General features: G+C 33.8%; 1 protein-coding gene and 1 long non-coding RNA gene across 3 annotated transcripts in view; one reads left to right on the top strand and one right to left on the bottom strand.

Annotated features, from left to right (window-relative positions):
* The window catches only part of LOC111516659 (uncharacterized), a 134,049-nt gene that overhangs the window by 13,802 nt on the left and 97,692 nt on the right, over nt 1-22,555 (bottom strand). For both annotated transcript variants that reach the window (XM_074170269.1, XM_074170268.1), the window contains 4 exons: nt 20,447-20,658; nt 14,959-15,450; nt 6,219-6,390; nt 571-801 (listed from right to left, as the gene is read on the bottom strand). In XM_074170269.1, coding sequence (XP_074026370.1) covers nt 571-801; nt 6,219-6,390; nt 14,959-15,450; nt 20,447-20,658 — 1,107 coding nt within the window. The remainder of the gene's footprint in view (nt 1-570; nt 802-6,218; nt 6,391-14,958; nt 15,451-20,446; nt 20,659-22,555) is intronic.
* On the top strand, nt 1,158-3,062 carry LOC141480347 (uncharacterized). Its single transcript, XR_012464279.1, has 2 exons — nt 1,158-1,480; nt 1,638-3,062. It is a non-coding gene; the product is annotated as an uncharacterized lncRNA (long non-coding RNA).

Below are 22,555 nucleotides of genomic sequence, written 5' to 3'. Positions count from 1 at the left end.
ACCGTTTTTCTAAATGAATTGAATCTCCAGCGATTAAAATCCAACGTGAATCGCTACTTTCGCTACTTTACAGCGCCTTAAGGATTTTTCTGTAGTGCTTGTGCTCTGACTTAAAAAAAGTAATAAATATATAGTAAGTAATAAGTTGAAAAGAGGCAAAAAATTAAAAATTGTATAGACTACAACATTCTGTATCGATCAGCATATACCACGACACAGTAGAAGAATGGGGCTTCAGGTACATAACATTGCTTCAATATCTACTACACTTGTGATATATTGTTTATATTTTTCATCATTTTAAATATAAATGGCAGTTCCTTCATGTAATTAATATATTTCTCTGCAGTAGGCTAGATCAGCATCAGGTAATTTGATTTTTCCTGTCATTTTCCATTCAGAGAGAAAAAAATATTAACTTGCAACTCTTTGATATCAATTATCTATAATATTCCATATCAAGATTGAAATAATGATGATGAATAATAACAATTCAGTTTCTTCTCACTCTGCTCTTTTACAACACAAAGGACGTATTTGAAATAATATAATTCAAAAATAAAATCTCACCTGAAACACTCCATCCACAAAAAATTGTTTATAATCTTTGAAACACACAACAAAAACTTGCAGGTAAGCATCACTCAAATAAACAGAATGAATATATTCCTTTGAAGTAGCTGCTTTGTCGGCGAGTGCTATACTTCTCTTCCATACCTTCTGCATACTACCGCTAAAGATTTTGTTCTCATCCCCCTCCTCTCTCCAAACAGATCTGCTATCCAAATCTACTACAATCCCCTAAAAAATGAATACAAAAAATGGATTTTAATAATATATGTATAAACAAGTGTATGTGTATGTGATTTAAAAAAAATTACTCATATAAAGGTTGCCAAATTATACAAAGATCCTATCAAAACTACTACAGTTCTAATGATGAATTTGTATATTTTTAAAGATCCAGATTTCAAGTCTACAGAAATTGCAGAATTGAGGAATGTGTATAATCTTGAGGTTGTAATCGATGTACAAATATTATTTTCATGTTGGACTCACTAAAATGGTTATCAGTATAACAGAGATTATACTTGACATCTATGATTTTCATTTTTAAAGTCTTGAATAAGTTGATGCCAGAATACTTTAATGATTTTATTGTCTTTAACCCTTTCAATATGGCTATAATAAAAAAAATATTGGTTGAAAATTACTATTTGGCTATATATGTCCCACTGAAAGTTTGTAGAATACTGTTAGCCTTTGAACGCATCATAAACCAGATTTGACACTGTCCCAACCGTTCTGAGAGTACCGACAATCAATGTGCGCGCGTAAAACTTGACTTTACTAACCTATAACATCAGTTAACCTCATTATTTGTTTTGGTGCACAAGTGGTTTTTATTTAAGTGCAGTTTTATGATACAAAACGCACATTTTCACGACAAATTTATATCAGGGAATGCTATAATGGCTAGGTAAGGCATATAACATACATATTTTTGATTTTAGTCCCTTTTGTTTACAAAATTTTTAGTTTACGGGTTTATGGGATACATATGTCCCATTCGTATTCTATTGTGGGCGTATTATGTCCCAGTAGTAATATCTGTAGAGTGTTCATTTTTGTTTCAGAAAACGTTTAGATGAAAAACAACTAAATTTCATAGCTGTGGAGATGTGGAGTCCAAGATGGCGGTTCCGAGTATATTGAGTCGGAGCCTGACTCAGACAGTGAGTCAGATATTGAAAGACCCAGAAAATTTCGAATTCACGAGAAAACTAATAGCGGAAAACCGAATGATTTATATTACTCCAGCTCTTCCGAGAGTAATGAGAGTGATATATCTGACGTACATGTACCTGATGATAATTCTTCCCCCGTTCCACACAAGAAATATCCTGTTCTCATTGGATGGAAAGAAGTTAGCGAAGGTTTTGTTCCGCGCATGAAAATTCCAATTGATAAATCGTGTTTTGTCTTGGCAGATTTGAACAGTGGGTCATCCGAGTTGGATATTTTCATGAAATTGTTTTCAAATAGTTTATTCAACTACATTGCTCAGTGCACAAATGAGCGCTTGGTAATTGCGAATAAAGCTAGTAAGAACCTACATAAAAAATACAAACCAACCGATGTACATGAAATAAAAATTGTCATAGGTTGTCTTTTTATTATGGCGTATAATAAAGTTCTTTCAATGCATCATTATTGGTCTACGAATAAATCTTTAGGCAATGAAGCTATAAAACACGCCATTTCCAGAGACAGATTTCAGCTTCTAGTAAGCAAACTATATTTTACCTCTCCGAATAAACCAGAAAACTGTAGCAAATTTTATTACATTGAAGATGCGGTTAATTGTCTGAAAAGTACATTCCTAAAGTCAAGAACAGAATCTACGAACCAATCTATTGACGAATCAATGACCAAATTCAAAGGCAGATCAGCTTTGAAACAATATCTACCATTGAAACCGATAAAACGTGGTATAAAAATTTGGCAACGTTGTGATGCAAAATCAGGCTATGTTTACAATTTCAACATTTATTGTGGAAAAGAAAATAAACCAGGTGATGGAACTCTAGGCGAACGAGTTGTAAAAAAACTTACTTCAACTGTAAAAGGTCCAGAAGTGTCCTTTTGTTTTGACCGATTTTTACTTCTGTGAATCTGGTTGATACGTTACCATTTCCAGTAGTCGGAACATGTATATCCTCAAGAAAAAATATGCCAAAATTTGAAAAGCAGAAACAAAAGAGAGGGGAAATGGAAAGCATGGAAAATGGTAATGGAACAATAGGATTTCTTTGGCAGGACACAAAGGAAGTTATGATCCTTAGCAACTGCCATACAGATAAAAGGGTTGAAATTAGCCAAAAGTCAAAAGATGGTTCTAAAATAAATTTACAATGCACCGAAGCAATACAATTTTATAATGCTAAAATGGACGGTGTGGATTTGTCAGAAAGAAAATTCACAAAATGGCGGAAAAAGGTTTTTTTAGAAGCTTTTTTTGACCTCTGCTGTAAACGCTTGGATTATTTGTAAAGAACTGCGTAATAACCCAAAACTTCCATTTCTTAGTTTCCTCAGAAATCTTGCCGAATCGCTAATTGCAACAGGCCGTAGAAATGCCAATGTTATCAGAAAATGCGCATACAGTCTGTCTGTCGTTACAAAAACTAGAAAACGGTGTCGCAGCTGTTCCGAAAAAAAAAGTTATGTTCCTTTATGTAGCTTATGTTTTGCATCCTACCATACATAAATTGCATTTGATTTCTATGAAATAGTTTTTCGGGATGTTTTTTTTTCACAATAAAGCACTATGAATAAATGCTTAGGTGTTTTCTTTACAATACGCCTGGGACATACATATATGCCCCTCTGAAGGGATATACAGTGTGTCCAAGATAAGGATCCTAAGCATGGGAATCTCAGTACCTGTTGGAGATACAGCTTAGGTTAAATTAGGAAAAAGTTGTGTTCTTTAAAGCTTATTTACATGCCGTTTAGAAACTTGAAGAATTTTCATGGCCTGTCGAGATATTTGGGAAAAACGAGAATTTGACAATATCAATTTTATTTTTTTCTGACTTTATTTGAAAAGATATCAAAAAATGAATAACACTTTTTCATTGGCACTTTTAAGGTACTACACGATGGTATTTTTAGTTTTTATATCCGACGTTTCGTTTTCAAGAAACCATTTTTTATATGACCCGAAACAAAAGTACACCCTGTATCTGATTCCATTTTTTATTACGAATTCAACGATGTATCACATGCCATTGTTTTCTTTTTAGTTTAAAGGAAAATTACATTTTTTCTATTTTTAAAAAAATCTTTAAGTAGGCGTTGCAAACAAATGCTTTGACGTAAATACCTGTCACCGAGCCTGTCAAATATTATTTAATTACACGATAAAATAGTAATTGTCGTTGTTGTTAGCCTGTTTGTCGAGTTGTTGTTTTTAGAGTTATTGTTACTGTTGTCGTTATTATTGTTTATTGTTGAATAGATAATATTGTGTTATTATCGTCGAATATGCCGGGTGAGCATTATAGCTGTGAAGAAAAGTTTGACATGCTAACGTGCTACATTTTGTGCCACAAAAATACTGTAAATACAGCAGCAATGTATCTTCATATCCAGAAAGAAAGCAGCCATTTAAGTCCATTTTCTTAGAGCTGGCTCGAAATTTAAAAGAATATGGTTCATTTAAAAAGCCTGTTTTATCTCGAAAAAAGGAATCTTCAGAAGAAGCCCAAAATAATGTTTCACAAGCAGTTGTTGAGAACCCTGAAATATCAACTAGGCAAATCGAAAATAATGTAGGAGTAGCCAAATCCACAGCTCAATTTATTTTGCATAAAAATAGATATCACCCCATATAAATTTAGGATTTGTCAAGGACTTAAACCAGGGGATTTCGAACGGCGCCGAAATTTAATTTTTGCGAATGGTATACACGCGCGTGTGAAGAAGATTATAATTTCCCTTCAAAAATAATATGGTCCGACGAAAGTATGGTCACTAATAATGGTATCTTCAACCGCCGCAATACGCATTACTGGGTTCAGCAAAATCCGCGTGTTAAGAAAATATCAAGACATCAAGAACGTTTTGGGTTTAATATGTGGTGTGCAATTTTAGGAACTAAAATACTAAGTCCGTTTTTTTACTATAATTCTTTGACCGCCGAACGATACCATCATTTATTGCAAAACTATGTAGAAGACTGTTTAGATAATTTACCTCTGGCACAGGTCAATAACTGTTGGTTTCAACAAGACGGTGCTCCTGCACATAATTCTAGACAAGTTCGAGAGTATCTTTCGCAGCGTTTTCCTGGAAGGTGGATTGGAACCTTTAGTGAAGTGTCTTGGCCAGCGCGATCCCCTGACTTAACTCCTCTGGACTTCTTCATATGGGGTTTTGTTAAAAACCGGGTTTACCAACATTCTTTTGAAACTGAACAGCAGTTACGAGAATGTGTAACTGTCGCATTTAACAGTATTACACCAGAGATGTTTTAAGTTCTACAGTTAGAAGATCATACTTATGTTTGGAAAATAACGGAAACTTGTTTGAACACCTCCTTTGAATTAAATAAAAAATGCGTTAATTTCTTTGTTGTTTTCATTACTTTAAAAAAATCATTATTAACCTATTTAAAAATACATTTCAAAAATAGAAAAAATGCAATTTTCCCTTAAACTAAAAAGAAAACAATGGCATGTGTTACATCGTTGAATTCGTAATAAAAAATGGAATCAGATACAGGGTGTATTTTTTTTTCGGGCTATTTAAAAAAAAAAAGTTGATGATGGTTTTTTGAAAACGAAACGTCGGATATAAAAACTAAAAATACCATCGTGTAGTACCTTGAAAGTGCCAATGAAAAAGTGTTATTCGTTTTTTGATATCTTTTCAAATAAAGTCAGAAAAAAATAAAATTGATATTATCAAATTTTCGTTTTTCCCAAATATCTCAGCAGGCCATGAAAATTCTTCAAGTTTCTAAACGGCATGTAAATAAGCTTTAAAGAACACAACTTTTTCCTAATTTAACCTAAGCTGTATCTCCAACAGGTACTGAGATTCCCATGCTTAGGATCCTTATCTTGGACACACTGTATATGTCCCAATCCATATTTTGCCTAGATGACCAACTACTATTTCTCAGTTCGTAAAATTCTGCCAAGAAAGTAGCGTTAATCGATAATTCATTAGAAATAATTAATATTGAAAAAAAATAGTGCCGTATTTTTAAGAACTAAAACCTCTTGGGACATATAAGACCCTTTAGTAGCGAAAGGGTTTTAAATCTCAAATTCTTGATCATCAAACAAGAGGATATTCAGGATAACAACTTCACTTACCAAAATACAATCTTACTAAGTCAATGAAATCATGATTTTGTAAGGGTTTGAAAGAATGCAATGAACTACCAAGTCACATAAAAGATGCGAAAACTATTAATGAATTTAAAACTATTTATGTTCACAGACCTATGTACATGTTAATAATATATTCTTTTGTTATTATTTTTTCAATTGTATGTATATAAGGATAAGTTTCTTATTCAATAAAGATTCATTTATTCACAGATATTACTACATAGAAATTATTTACGACCCCAAAAATAGGTAGCCAATGAAATATTAAAGCTGTAGTGAAGAGGTGCATAAAGTTAAACTAATTAAACTTACATTTTCTATGTGGTGGTATTCAACAACTTCCTTTGAAAGTACTCCACATATAACAGGAGTAGGACTTTCCACAATATCCCAAAGACCTTTAGGTAGAATAGGAATGAAAGTGTGGTGCCACGAAAATGGGTACAAAATGCCTTGTAGACAGTCGACACATGCAGACAGTTTACTGAAATTGAAATAATTATTGTCAATTACTAAATGATTAATTTTTTTTTCACTTTATATATAATAGTTCCATATTTCTAAAAATATAATCTATTATTTACAGACATTGAATGAATATAATGATATTGTCCTTTGTATTCACTGATTATGGAATGCTTCTCTTCAATCCTGTATTTAAAAGGTACTGTAAGTCTGTTATGAACTAAGGCATAGAATATCAGTAATAATGAATAGTGCTGATTAAGATCATCCAGCAAATATTGATGACCCACGAAGAATTTTGTTAAATTAATTTTACTTTTGAGCTCATGTAAAATAAAATAGAGGAGTTGATCATGATAAGTCACCGGAGTAACATAAAAAAATTGCACTTTCCCTGCTCACCAAAATGTTTGGTATTTTAATGTAAGTATAGCGTTTTCTATTTAATAAACCTTTATTTTTTCTATCTTCATTTTTGATTTCTGAATTAGCAACACTCTGAAGGGTCCTTTCGTTTGAACCCCTCTCAGGGAGCTATAAAGGCGCAATACACATGCAAACACCTGCATTGTGATTATAAATGAATTTAAACAATGCTGGTGCGTTTACTACATTTGTATCTGTCCTATAAAATCACTGAAAATAATACATACTGACACAGCTTTCCCGGATCTCAGAGTTCATGCACATTAAATAATAAGCACCCTCCAGCTGATCAACATTGTTAATTCGCTGACTGCTTTAGATTCGAATCGGCCTTATTGCACCCTCATTATTTAAATTCAAAATAGATCGAAACTCAAAAGTATTGACAATTTATTATTGGAATTTGTGGATCGGCTGGTATATTTAAATGCTGTAAATGATCTAGATACATTATCAACATCACAGAAGTTTGTACAGCCGGAAATCTTCAAATGTATTTTTGAATAATGACTAACAAAAGCATCATCAGACCCAGGCCTAATTCGGTCTGTTGGAGCTGGCTCTAATCATAAATGCTATTTCCAGCTGAACTTTGCTTGAGGGTGGTTTTCTCAAATTTGATGTGTATATTGAAACCTATATTGAGGCTTGAATCCCTATAGACCATAATTCTATTCTATCATTGTCAAATTGTTTAAAGATTCATACCCAAACGATTATGACTTTCTGACGAGACGATATATCTATACAGTAGGTATTGAAAAGGATAATGATAGAGATGAGTATAAATATGAAAAACATAAATCAGAAGTGACAATGCTTCAGAGCACAGACAAAATCACACAAACTTATATCTACAGAAAACGGCCAAGGCGAAGCTCTCTGGCTTACAGAGACAGGCTTGTCTGGCCTGCCATCACTACCAAACCGTCAGTGGCCATGGAGATCCTTCTAGATCTACCTCCTCTCCACATTTTTCTGGAGTGAGAGACTAGATGGACTGCATACATACTTGTGCACATTGCCAATTGCACAAATCAATTCAATGCAGAGTGCAACAGACTGTTGGTTGACATTGGAAGTCACAGAATTCTGGAAATGACCTCTGACTTTATGCCTACAACTGTCAACTACGAACTGCCTTATAAAGTACTATTCCCGAGAAGAGAGGACTGGATCCTGCGGGAGAAGGAAATATTAAGAGCAGATAGTTGTTGGTTCACAGATGGATCAAAAACACCTTTCGGTTCTGGTGCAGGTGTTTTCAGTCGCAGACCCAGGACAGAGTTATCTACCTGCCTACGAACTTATGCGACTGTATTTCAAGCGGAAATTTACTCTACTGAATTGTGTGTGGAGAGATTGGATAAATCCAACCTCACTCACAAGTCAATAAAAATATTCTCGGTCAGTCAAGCGGCATTGGAAGCTCTTGGCTCCTACCGAGCAACGTCTAAATTGGTAGAAAACTGCCAAAAAAGACTCTCCTCGATAGGAAGACTAGACAGATTGTCTATGGTCTGGATTCCTGGCCATACTGGCCTGGAAAGCAATGAAGCTGCTGACTCTCTTGCAAAGGATGGTGCTGCAAGCGGCTTCATTGGACCAGAACCTGTCATTGGCATCGCTTTAGGCTTTGCCAAACAAACACTTAACATCTGGATGGCAGAAGAGTTATGGCCTTCTGGAAGAATCTTCCAGGATTGGCTCACTCCAAGGCGTTTATTCACCCTTCCAAGCTTGATACCAAAGAGTTGTTAGACTACAGTAGGGATGAACTACGATGTCTAACAGGCCTTCTTACAGGTCACTGTTATTTGAATCATCATCACATGCAGAGACTTGGACTGTCGGAAGACAGTGTGTGTCGTCTCTGTTTGGAAAATGATGAAACAGCAGTAGAGCATATACTTGGTGCCTACCCCGCTGAAGACCGAATCAGGTTTTTAGAGTTCGACAGATCCGTACTCTCACCATCTGACCTGAAAGACCACTCACCATACAAACTAATCGGCTTTGTTAAGAAGCTGGGTTTATTTGGTCGAGTGTGAATAGGTGAGTCACTTTGGACCTAACCTAACCTATATCACTGAGCTCTAGTAAAAAAAGAGTAAAACATTGAAGCAATTAAAAAAACGTACTTGAATGGAAATGAACAGGAGATAGAAAAAAATAAAAAAGGAACCAATATGAAAAGTATAAACACTAAAATTTGTGTATTTGAAATAATGATCAAACAAATGATATTGACTGACAAACATTCAAGATACATTCAATTCTCTTCTTTAGAATTTCCCTGGCCATCTATTCTTTGTCTATGATCCTATTTTATGGCAATGTAACGAATAGTTAAGGCAAGACAAGACTCGATCGTAGCTATAGATTTCAAAGATGAACATCCGACTGGAATTAATGGAGGAGTCCCTGAAAATCTAGAGGAGGGCAGACTTGACCAATTGTATTATTGGTCGGCCCAAACAATTTCAAGTGAAAAGGAATAAAAACATTTAGTTAACTAGTTTAGTGATTCAATAATTTTTTTGAAAAAGAGGGTTGGGTATCAAGATCAATTTTTTCTTAAAAAAACAATTGTATTCTTGCCGACGTTTCGAGTTTCATTAAATTCTTCTTCAGGGCTCTGTAACAATGAATTTTCATGAAAATACCTTCCACAAAACTTATTTCAATTTCACAAGAAATAATGAGTTCTCATTTAAATTACTCACCGAAAAGTAGTTTTTTCGTGTTGATGATAATACTATTTTAAAAATTATCAGATATATTAGATACTATTTGAAAAATGAAAATAAAAAACACATTGCAAAAACCAAACTTCCGAGACAACACCAACACAAAACGACATGAAACAAACGAATGGCTTTATTTCTGATTCTGATAAGGTCTTGCCTGTTTTTTAATCAATGACAGAAAGAAAACGAATGAAAAAAGTGTAAATTATTCAGGTATTTTACGTATCAAATTAAAATATGCGGTATTAAGGCCATCGACATCTCTTCTAGTGTTAACACTATCGCATTTGCGGATATGTATCATTTCGCTCAAAAGTCTTTTTGATAAGTATGGTTGAACATCTAAAATGGTTGGATGATCAAAATAAAAAATGTGTCCATATTCTTTTTCATGTTCAACGAGAGCTGTGGGATTTTTCATATTCAGTTTCTTAGAGTCTCTCATGTGTTCTGAAACTCGTATTTTAAGATACCGTCAGGTTTGACCAACATAGCATTTGTGATAGCTTCCACAGTTCAATTTGTACACAATATTGGATTGTATTTCTTGTGGTGTTTTAGTTTTTTGTTTCGAGAAAAAATGCTTTCCAACTGTATTTTCATTTGAAAAAGTCACTTTTATTTCTTCGGTATTGAGTAGCATTCCAAGTTTAACAAATAAATTTTCTACAAATGGAATTTTTTGATATTTGGGTTTCACCCTGTATTTTGGGAGCAGAAACTTCTTTCTTTAATTATTTTTTTAACAAGGGCTCTAGGAAAATTATTTCTCACCAGGGAATTCTCAATTAAATGGAGATTTTTGTTATGGAATTCGGAATTGGTAATGGCAATTGCTCTTGATTCCAAATTCCTTATAATGTTGATTTTATTTTGAAAATTATATTTCGAAAAATAATATAAAAATCTCTCAGAGAAAGTTGACCAGGTAGACTGATACCAGTCTACCTTTAAAATTCGGTTTTCTTTGATTATTTTAGTATCTAAAAATGCTAACGAATTGTTTTCTTCCATTTCTGGAGTAAATTTTAGTTTTGGATGAAAACTATGAAAAATGTCTAATATTTCAGTTTGTTTATTTTTTGGAATGGAAGTAACAATATCGTCAACATATCTTTTGAAAAAAGGCAATGAAAATGACAACTTCTTAATGCATATATTTTGTAGTTCTGCCATGACCAAGTCTGCACAAATAGGTGACATACAATTACCCATTCCCAACCCAAAAATTTGTTTGTAAAAAGATCCATTGTAACAAAAATAATTGGAATCCATACAGAATTCAAAAACTTCCATGAAAAGATCTATGGGTAAAGTGGTAAAGTTTGAAATGATTTCCCATCATTTCATGTTGGTCAAACCGGACGGTATCTTTAAATACGAGTTTCGGAACACATGAGAGACTCTAAGAAACTGAATATGAAAAATCCCACAGCTCTCGTTGAACATGAAAAAGAATATGAACACATTTTTTATTTTGATCATCCAACTATTTTAGATGTTCAAACATACTTATCAAAAATACTTTTGAGCGAAATGATACATATCCTCAAATGCGATAGTGTTAGCACTAGAAGAGATGTCGATGGCCTTAATACCGCATATTTTAATTTTATACGTAAAATACCTGAATAATTTACACTTATTCATTCTTTTTCTTTCTGCCATTGATACAGACACCACCTTATCAGAATCAGAGATAAAGCAATTCGTTTGTTTCATGTCGTTTTGTGTTGGTGTTATGTCGAAAATTTGTTGTTTGCAATGTGTTTTTTTTCAAATACGTATCTAATATGTCTGATGATTTTTAAAATAGTATTATCATCAACACAAAAAAACTACTTTTTGGTGAGTAATTTAAATAAGAACTCATTATTTCTTGTGAAATTGAAATAAGTTTTGTGGAAGGTATATTCATGAAAATTCATTGTTACAGAGCCATGAAGAAGAATTTAATTAAATTCGAAACGTCGGCAAGAATACAATTGTTTTTTTAAGAAAAAATTGATCCTGTTATCCAACCAACCCCCTTTTTCAAAAAAAAAACATTGTTCGTATTCCTAATATAGAATAGTAGACTTCCTCCAGCATCTCGGTCATGCCCGCTTTGCACGGAGCCAGGCAGTGGAATAACATTCGAATGACACCAAGGCACATTTCATCAATGCAATTTTTATACAATCTCCATTCTTTTCAGAAATGAACTACAGCCCATGTTACTCCCAGATAATGTAGCTTTGAAGGTAGAAAAATTTTCAAAATCAGTCAAGTAGTTTTCGAGTTAAACCATTACAAACGAACCAATTTTTCTCAACAAACAAATATTTCCTTTTTGAAATATCAGATTGAAAAAAAGTTTAAAGATTAAAAACAAATTGAAAATATTCAAAAATTTCAATATCCTTTTTTGGGAAAGAAAGTTTTTGGCTTTCTACTACTCCATCTTGATACAAAAAAAAAGGATGAGGGAATCTTCCAAAGAAAGGAAGGAAGTAATCAATTTGATCAATCAATCGATCAAATATACTTTATTGTCTGAAGAACTACATCTTGTAGACAAAGTCATAAATAATATGTACCTAAGATACAAAAATCTACATAAAAAAACATACACAATTTAAACAAAATACAATAAACATAAGCTAAAAATGTGAAATACACTGAGATATTCAGCTGGAAATAACAGAACAGAAATAAAAGTTAAGATTCAAGTGAATCGTCAAGATACTCCTGAACTGAATAATAGGCCCTATCAACAAGTAGCATTTTAACTGCTTTTTTTGAATTTGTTGAGCACTATAATTTCTTTAAACAGTTTGATCCCGTTGAATATAATTGAATCCCTAACAAGGGAGCTCGCAGGAATAGGCAGATCTATGTTACTATTGTGGCTACGAGTATTATATGAGGAAGGGGAAGATGCACAAGAATAATTTTTTTTATCAAGCAAATTGATTCCATGATAAACAGGGCAGCTACTGTTAAAATACCATGAGCTATGAAAAGAGGCTTGCATGGATCCCTGGGAGCTGCTTTGCACATATATCGGACAGCCCTTTTTTGGAGCACAAAAATCATTTGAAATAAATCTCTAGAACAGACTCCCCAGAAGGCAATTCCATATTTAATATGGGGATCTATTAGAGCGAAATGAGCTGTTATTGAATGGGAGTAGCCTAGTTCTCTAGAAATCACTCTTAGTGCATAGCAACCTGAGGCAAGCTTCTTGCTTAAGTTTATTGTGTGATTTTTAAATTTCAGTTTATCATCAATGTTCAACCCTAGAAATTTATAATTATGTCCCTTGTCTAAGATTTTGTCACCAAAGCAGATCTCAGGTAAGTTGCAGTGGAAAGTAAGTATGCTAGTTTTATTGATATTAAACGATAACTTATTGCAGTCGCACCATTCTTTGATTTTGTTGATGTCAGATGAGATGGCATCTTGAAGGGTAGGAATGTCCTTGTTGTGCCATAATAAAGTGGTGTGGTTGAAAATAAGTAACTCTATACATGGATGTGTAGATCATGCAAAGAAGTAACTTTCAGACACAAACTGAAAGAAAGTCCTCCTAAAACAGCTACTTTCATATAAACATTGAATTACACGAAAGATAAGATTCTTTCGAAACAAATACTTCTATATGAACATTGAATTATACAGAAGATACTTTACTCTACTCAGTTTGTATTTAAAAATCGTAATTCATGAATGAATTGTGTGTATTTTCTATAATGTTATCCAATTTGGTACTGAAGAGCCTTGGGGCAAGTGTCTTAAGGCGAAACATCGATGTATACCAGTGAGGATGACAGTGTTCCATGTAAGTGCAATTTGTTATCATTCATTTAAAGTAGAACTCATGTGAATGATATCTGATTTTTATTCCAAAACGAATGTTTTAAATACAAACTGAGTAGAGTAAAGCATCTTCTGTATAATTCAGTGTTCATATAGAAGTATTTGTTTCGAAAGAATCTTTTCTTTCGTGTAATTCAATGTTTATATGAAAGTAGCTGTTTGCATGATCTACACACCCATGTATAGAGTTACTTATTTTCAAATTGATTACTTCCTTCCTTTCTTTGGAAGATTCCCTCATCCTTTTTTTTTGTATCAAGATAGAGTAATAGAAAGCCAAAAACTTTCTTTCCCAAAAATTGATCACTCCTAAAAGTATAACCCCTTCAATTCAAATAAGATTCCTCTTGGCTGGGATTAAATCAAATAGGTGAATGAATGTCATTACAATGTCATCGATGACAAGCAGATCAAGCTTATTCCGTGACATTAAAAATCGTAATTCATGAATGAATTGTGTGTATTTTCTATAATTTCATCCAATTTGGTACTGAAGAGCCTTGGGGCAAGTGTCTTAAGGCGAAACATCGATGTATACCAGTGAGGATGACAGTGTTCTATGTAAGTGCAATTTGTTACCATTCATTTAAAGTAGAACTCATGTGAATGATATCTGATTTTTATTCCACAACGAATGTTTTGAATACAAACTGAGTAGAGTAAAGTATCTTCTGTATAATTCAGTGTTCATATAGAAGTATTTGTTTAGAAAGAATCTTTTCTTTCGTGTAATTCAATGCTTATATGAAAGTAGCTGTTTCAGGAGGACTTTCTTTCAGTTTGTGTCTGAAAGTTACTTCTTTGCATGATCTATACATCCATGTAAAGAGTTACTCATTTTCAAATTGCTTCCTTTCTTTGGAAGATTCCCTCATCCTTTTTTTTGTATCAAGATGGAGTAGTAGAAAGCCAAAAACTTTCTTTCCCAAAAATTAATCACTCCTAAAAATATAAGCCCTTCAATTCAAATTCAATATCCTCTAGTTCATATTAAAAAAAGAATAATTGAAAATGAATAGCTGAAAATAACAATTATATTAAGCAAAATAAACCTGAAATGAAATAATAGTGAAATAAACTACAAGTAAAAATATAACAATTGAATAAATAAAAACAAAATAAAAATTCAAAATAAAAATTCATTTTCATTTTGTTTTTATTTATTCAAAATAAAAATTCATTTTTATTTTGTTTTCATTTATTCAATTGTTATATTTTTACTTGTAGTTTATTTCACTATTATTTCATTTCAGGTTTATTTTGCTTAATATAATTGTTATTTTCAGCTATTCATTTTTAATTATTCTTTTCAAATCATTTTATACTCTAGTTCATATGTCATGAATGGTAGAAACGGACAGTTAATTTTTAAAGATGAGTTGTTAGTAGTTAAAAAAATGATCAATGAATGGTATGGAAGCGATTCTTACTTCATTTTACGCATATTGTACAAAGAATATTGCAAGTCATAGTCTTTTAATATCGAGTCACATAAAACAACCTAAACATAACAAAACAAAATTTCAAGAGGAATGAATTATTATCCTTACCTTATCATAGAACTGATGAATATAACTTTTCTTTCCAGTAACATTGAAGAGAATATCTTCAACAAAATTTCGGCAGGCAACTGGTGCAGCAACTTGAGATCAGAATCTTCGTACCTAGCATCAGGATTCAGAGTCAAAACCAATTCAATTTTTTCTCCTTTTTCCAACATATAACTCGGAACAGAACAAGAATTTTTTATATCGCTATCATTTATAAATATTTGTTCACTTGTAGCACTATTATTATTATTATTTACTTGAATATATTCACCCGTTCTATTCACATGGACATAACTAACTAATTCTATAGATTCTTCTAAGTTTTCTTTATCAGTCTTGCTAGGTTTCGGTTCAATATTGGTGAGATTTATTTTTATAGAGTCACCTGGCGCTGGGAATTTCTTTCTGTAAAACTGACTGATCAGTTCATCACGATATCTGTTTGGCAATCCGTGACGAGTTTCCAATTCTAGTAGTATTTTCTTGTAAAACCTGGAAATGAATACTTTCACATTAAATAAATGTATATACTGATGAAAAAGATTTATCACCTTAAATATGAATAATAGATATGACTTTTTTCAGTTTTGAGAGTAGCGAGACTTTCTAGAGAATGCCCCGACAGGACGAACATATCTGGGAATATTTAGTGGCAAAACATTTGTTCGAATTCCCAGAATCAAAAGAAAAAAGATTCGCACATTTTTTATATAAAGATGGAGAAGTAAAAAGTCAAAACCGTTCTTTCCCAAAAATTGACTTCTTCTTAAAATAAACCCCTTTCAATTTAAAGAAGATCTATTTGTTATAGAAGTATGTACTTTCTCGGTTATGCAAAAAATGTGAAAGATTATAGACTTGTTTGGTTGCTTTTATAACTTACAAACCAAAACATTGACAAGTAGAACTGGAAGCGTTGGCTTACAAAGAATTCAAAATAAACTCTGTTTCCACACACCAGAAAAAGAGAAGAATGATGCAGTTCTGGAGAGTGGGAGCCGTCTTCCTTTTTGAGAGCAAAGTATGATCACGTGAAGAAACAAAGTAAAATACATATAAACGATTTTGTATTTAGTGTTCCTACCTTAGAAGAAAGAAGGAACGAATTAATTTCTTAAAAAAGATGGATTTGAGATCAGGAAGTGGTCTAGTAAAGAGCCCGGTCTCTTAGCTGATCTCCCCGTTTTATTTTTATCAAGCGAGCCTCTCGAATAACATGCTGCGGACAATGAACCGTTTCTTAAGTTTTAGGCCTTCAGTGGAACACCTCATGTGAAATTTTCAAGTTTATTGTAAATCATCATGATATTTGGGCATATAAAAACGAGTGTTGTTATTCGAACTAGCTAGAGTTCTGATGAGATTTATTTCTCCTGTTATTTTTTCCACAAAGCACCTAATTCAAAGGTTACCTATGGGCCGTGGGTTTAGGTTGGGATGACCTTCCTCCGAGCGAAATTGTTCTCATTTGGCAACAATACATATCTGAATTTCCTTTAAAGGGACTAGTTACATCAGTAGCTTCGAACATTATGAATTACAATTAGCTCCCATTACAAAAATATTGAATTATGTGCGAAGGTTCTCTCAACGAAAGTCATGATGTGTATTAGAAAAACTGTAGGTGATAAAATCCATTTCCGCCTTATTTTGAAACAGAGTGAACTCTCACATCGAGAGAAAAAACGGATGCCTCACTTAGTTTTATTTTCAAAACAGAAAATGATATCCGATTTTTCTCTCTATGTGAGAGTACACTTGTATTGGAAATAAGGCTCGCAAATTACTTTTCATTGGATAAAAAGTTCACCACGTTGTTGGAAAACTTTTGTAGCTAATAGAGTATCTTTTATTTGTGAGAATAAATAATCCTAATGCTTCGTGACATCATTAACTCAAATAAAATAATGATAAAACACTTTTAAAATAAGCTTTTATTCAAGTGCCCTAAAAAGATCAAAATAAAATTTTAAATAACATTAACCACATTCATTTATGACTTTACAGAACTGAAATTATAATAAAAGCTTGTCAAGATAATTTCAATTTGTAATTGAAATTTTGTAATTAGCTAGGAACCTACTAAACTTGTTAGTAATTCATAATGTTTGTAATCAAATAAAAGTGCCGTGAATGCTTAAAATGTGGAACATTAACCTTGAATAGGTTTTTTGCACACATAGGATTTATCGGGTTGGAAATTTATTGTAGTACCTAGTTGATCATTAAATGAAAATTTTATTAAAACAACGATAAAAATAAAATAAAAACAACAATAAAAATCAATTGGCGCTCCGGGGCGACTTCATTGATTCCAGTGGCGCATTTGCTTTTTCAGCTGCAGGAAAACCCGGAAAAACCTGCAGCCCCACATCATCTGAAGATCTTGATCTAACAATGGCCTCTTTCTTATAAAACAAAATGTAGGGTGTCTCCAGAGGCTCCAATAAATTCAATGCATCGCCAGAACACTTCGTGACACGACTATCGTCAAACTTAAACCAGTCCGTTTCTTCTTTGACCAAGGCGTAATAATGACCAAATTTAACGCCAGAACCACAGTGAACAATGACTGCATGAATATTATAATAGTGGTCTGCTAGGTTGAAATGTTCATCTATTTCGAACCTTCCAAAGAGTTTCTTGCTTTCGTTAGAGGTTGAGTCTTGTTTGAAAATCATCGGTGTTATTATTGGATTGACTGGTGCCTCAGCTATACTTGTTTCCTTATAACAGTCAGTTAGTTTGGCGCATGTTTGACAATACAGTCGATCATCACCTGTTAAAAATTCCATTTTCAGATGATTTAACAATAAACTTTGCACGGACTGGTTATTAGTCATATTAGGAAAAGCTAGATGAAGTTCCAGAAATTCACATAAGTTGTCGGTACTTCTTGAACATTTATCTGTCAGAATGTTTCTTAATTTGAATTTTATCTGATTGAATATGTAGAGATTTCTTCTAGGCATCGCGACAAGGTTTTATTATAATTTAAATTCTGTAAAGTCATAAATGAATGTGGTTAGTGTGATTCAAAATTCTATTTTGATCTTTTTGGGGCACTTAAATAAAAGCTTGTTTTAAAAGTTTTTTTATCATTATTTCATTTTATATTTTTTAGTTTCAATCGATAGTTATTGATCAATACGAAAGTCCATCTATAAATGGAGAGTCCTTCAACAGAAAAACTCAAGGAACCAATGCTAATAATGCCCATGTCACATTACACAAGTCATGGTATGCCTCTTGTGCCTGTTGCTCACATTGTGTGATGGACCCTCTTACTCTGTGAACTTAGAGGATGGTAGATAATATTTTTTTACATTGCAAATAAATATGGGTTCTTACAACCTACTACACCATTTAGTGTCTTCTATGCTATTGACCGCTGAGGTAGGTGGGTACGTCTAAAGTGAGTGGGTCTATTCGACCCTCCACCGCATCCCATAAGGGTTTATTGTGGCTCACACCTATTCACACTCGGCCAAATAAACCCAGCTTCTTAAAGAAGCCGAGTAGTTTGTATGGTGAGTGGTCTTTCAGGTCAGATGGTGAGAGTACGGATCTGCCGAACTCAAAGAACCTGATTCGGTCTCCAGCGGGGCAGGCACAAAGTATATGCTCTGCAGTTTCATCATTTTCCAGAGAGAGGCGACACACACTGTCTTCCGACAGTCCAAGTCTCTGCATGTGATGATTCAAATGAAGTGACCTGTAAGAAGACCTACTGTAGTCCAACGACTGTTTGGAATCAAGCTTCGAAGAGTGAATGAACGCCTTGGAGTGAGCCAATCCTGGAAGATTCTGCCAGAAGTCCATAACTCTTCTTGCCATCCAGGTGTTAAGTGTTTGTTTGGCAAAGCCCAAAGCGATGTCAATGACAGGTTCTGGTCCAATGAAGCCGCTTGCAGCACCCTCCTTTGCAAGAGAGTCAGCAGCTTCATTGCCTTCCAGGCCAGTATGACCAGGAATCCAGACCAGAGACAATCTGTTTAGTCTTCCTATCGAGGAGAGTCTTTTGTAGCAGTTTGCTACCAATTTAGACATTGCTCGGTGGGAGCCAAGAGCTTCCAACGCCGCTTGACTGTCCGAAAATATATTTATTGACTTGTGAGTGAGGTTGGATTTATCCAATCTCTCCGCACACAATTCAATAGTGTAAATTTCCGCTTGGAAAACAGTCGCATAAGTTCCTAGGCAGGTAGATAACTCTGTCCTGGGTCTGCGACTGAAAACACCTGCACCAGAACCGGAAGGTGTTTTTTATCCATCTGTAAACCAATGACAGCTGAGGAGACCGCGGAGCCGATCCTGGCAGCAGCATCAGGTCACATTTATGATTAACATGCATTGTCATCGGTTCTGGACCAGCATGCAAAATTTCAGGTCAATCGGATACCGGGAAGTGGGTCAAATTAAACTTGCACGATTTGTTAACAAGTTAAATAAAAGCTTTCAATTAAAAATAACCCCGTAGATATCGCTTCTCGGGGCACTTTTCCTTCTGATTTTATTGAAAGACCCCCCCTATTATGCAGGGCAGAATGTTGCAGAAACCATTTTAATTTTGTAGATTAAGTCTAGCAGTTATTATTATTGACATTATATCCCAAGCAGCACTAGCATTCTTTGTAGACAGAGACTGAACGCCTCGCAAAGGAACGCCAAATTATTGCCTATTTATTAATTTCACTTTTTCATATAGTTACAATTATAGTGTTACGCAAGAGTATTTCTGGATAACCTAGATGCCGCCTTGCTATGAAAGGACTCTTTCTTCCACCACCACGAGCCTTATATCAAAACCTTAGAAATAACTAGACCATCGGTAAGTTTCTGAGTGCTAACTTTTTTTTGTTCTTTACGCCCTCTTCTTTCTAGTTATTTATTCAAATTTAAACCCGTAATATGAGATCAAGGTCCATTTTTTTCTCTACAAACCTTGCGTTGTCGTTCCGTTACAATGTCATGGGAAATTCTTGTATGAAAAATTAACACGCCATTGGAATTATTATTTTTTGTTTCAAGTGATTAATTACTGCACGCTTTTTGAAAATGAATTATGATAGTTGAGGCTTTCGCGGTCGAGATTTTCAATGTCACTATTTTTCGGGTTTGAAAGCTGTCGACTTTTGGAACTTCTTCCTGACGTTTAGCTAGCGGGAGTGGCTAGCTTCTTCAGATATACATCCTGACTTTATCTCCGATGACTAGATATTACGGCTGCGTAGAGGTGGTTTGGTGTGCCAAACACAGGTGGTTTGGTGTGCCAATACCTGTCCCTGGATTAGGTAAGTTGCGTAAAACGTGTTTATGTTGACTCAGGTAGTCTGGTGTGATAATACCTGTACCTGGATTAGGTAAATACGTTATGGATTTCAATCAAGTATCGGCCGATTCCCAGTGAATGGACTAGATTTTACTTATACACTCATTTAAAAACCCACGGAACGTATTCTGAAAATGAATATTGCAGAAAGCTTACCTCGGTGCTCGGTGTTTGCTGAGAATGCAGTACGCCAGGGGCAGACAACAAGTCGAACCTTCCGGCAGTACCCTTCGACAGTATCCATACATGCGCTCACCTTTATCATTGGTGATCAGAAGGGAATAGTTTTGAGAAGTATTCTCGATGTCAAGGGGGACGTTCTCACTTTCTGGAAAGCAAAGGTCTTCTAGATTCTGCGGAATTTCAACCTGAAAGCGTAACAGAAAAAGTTTTTATAATATTTTTTTCGACATAATGATAATACCAATGAATCGCAAAGAATAACACTGGCATAATAAAAAATTTCGACGAGCATTTCAATGAGTAATCTCTGTTATCACGTTCCTCCACTAATCCATTCCAAAGATTCCGTCGATCGAGACGAAATATTGTTGTTTTTTTTTTATATCCAACTGGAATTGGAATAATCAGAATTACTTACATAACAGAAATATCAAGAATAACATTGACAGTTTCAACAATTTTGACCAGTTCTTTGACAAATAATCTTCAATTTCACATAATTTCCTCATTATAGATAGATATATAGATAATTTTTATTCATCCATGAAGCTCTACACAGTGCAGTACAGTATTAAAACTTATCAGACTAGTCAATTACATATAACATGAACAAACACATAACATAAATGAATGGTTAATAGATTTACATATCAGAATTATTAATAGGAAAATTTAAAAACTGATCTACAGGATAAAACCCATGATTAATTAAAAAGTCATGGAATGTTGTTTTGAAAACTTCGAAATTTTTTATTTTACCAATTAATTTTACGCTTTGGTTATAACACTTGATACCCAGATATGTGAAAGAGTTTTGTGCTAGGACTAGGTGGACGTATTTCACTTGCATTGCGAGTGGTATACTCATGTAGAGTATTTCCTCTCACATGACTATGTTTTTCTTTTTTGATGATGCTGGTTATTGAATATATATACATACAAGGCAAGGTCAGAATGGACAGTCTTTTGAATATTGGTCTACAGCTCGCCTGATAATGAGCTTTGACCATACATCTTATAATTTTTTTCTGTATAATAAATACTTTATGTACGTGAGCAGAGTTACCCCAGAATATCAGACCATAGCTTGATAAGGAATTAGTTTAAGAATATCCAAAGAGACAGTTGTTGAATAACAAAGCAAATACTGCTCAATTTGGATACTAAATTGTTTATACGAATTTCCTATGTAAGCTTATGATCCATATAAATTCCAAGAAATTTAATGTGATCAACTTGTTCTATAGACTTATGATTCATCCTAATTAATGGACTATAATCATAACGAATATTCTTTGGCTGGAATAACATGAAAAATGTCTTTTGTATATCAACTGATAGTCCGTTATCGACACACCATTCATAAAACATATTTGCTGCAATATTTGATATTTCCACCGATTTTGCTAGATTAATCTCCGCGATTAACTGATTAGTATCATCAGCATAAATGATGGTGATACTAATGGTGTAACCCATATGAGACTGAAACAGTGAGAAATAAACTGTTCTCAAAGTTTCTTAGTGTGAAATATGCCTGAGCTGTCCCAGAAGAGATAATATGCTCGACAGTTTATGTTTTAATTGATCTATATGAGCATTCCAATTCAGTTTAAAGTCTAAAGTAACCCCAAGTAGTTTCACATTCTGGCCTTGTTGTTCACACTGACGAGTTACGAGTAGCCTCTGAGACTTGTCATCATTTAGTTTCAAATTGTGGGCTCTAAATCATGTTCCAACTTTTTCTTCAATTTCTTTAGATCGATCCAATAAAACGTGGACAGTATTAATGACGGCGTTTCGGAAAACAATATTTTCCCGTTTTCAAAAACTGAAATTCACTATAAAACTGTCGCCTCAAATTGTGATGCTATAGTTCTTTTGACATCCGTCAAAATTGCGATAGCTCTATAGTGACCTGCAGGTTTTGAAAACGGAAACAGATTGTTTTCCGAATCGTCGACCACTAAAAAAAGCTAAGTAAAAATATTTGTTTTCTTCCAATTTGTAAGCAAAATTTATGAATACGACACGTTACTGACTAATCGGAATCTTCAGTGGTTTATATTATGCAGTATTTTT

Source organism: Leptinotarsa decemlineata, unplaced genomic scaffold, assembly GCF_025532065.1.
Source record: "Leptinotarsa decemlineata unplaced genomic scaffold, Ldec_3_MD MMD2_P_RNA_scaffold_7, whole genome shotgun sequence".
NCBI classification, from domain to species: domain Eukaryota; kingdom Metazoa; phylum Arthropoda; class Insecta; order Coleoptera; family Chrysomelidae; genus Leptinotarsa; species Leptinotarsa decemlineata.
The sequence above is the reverse complement of the archived record's forward strand: the minus strand, read 5'-3'. Positions and strand labels throughout refer to the sequence as shown.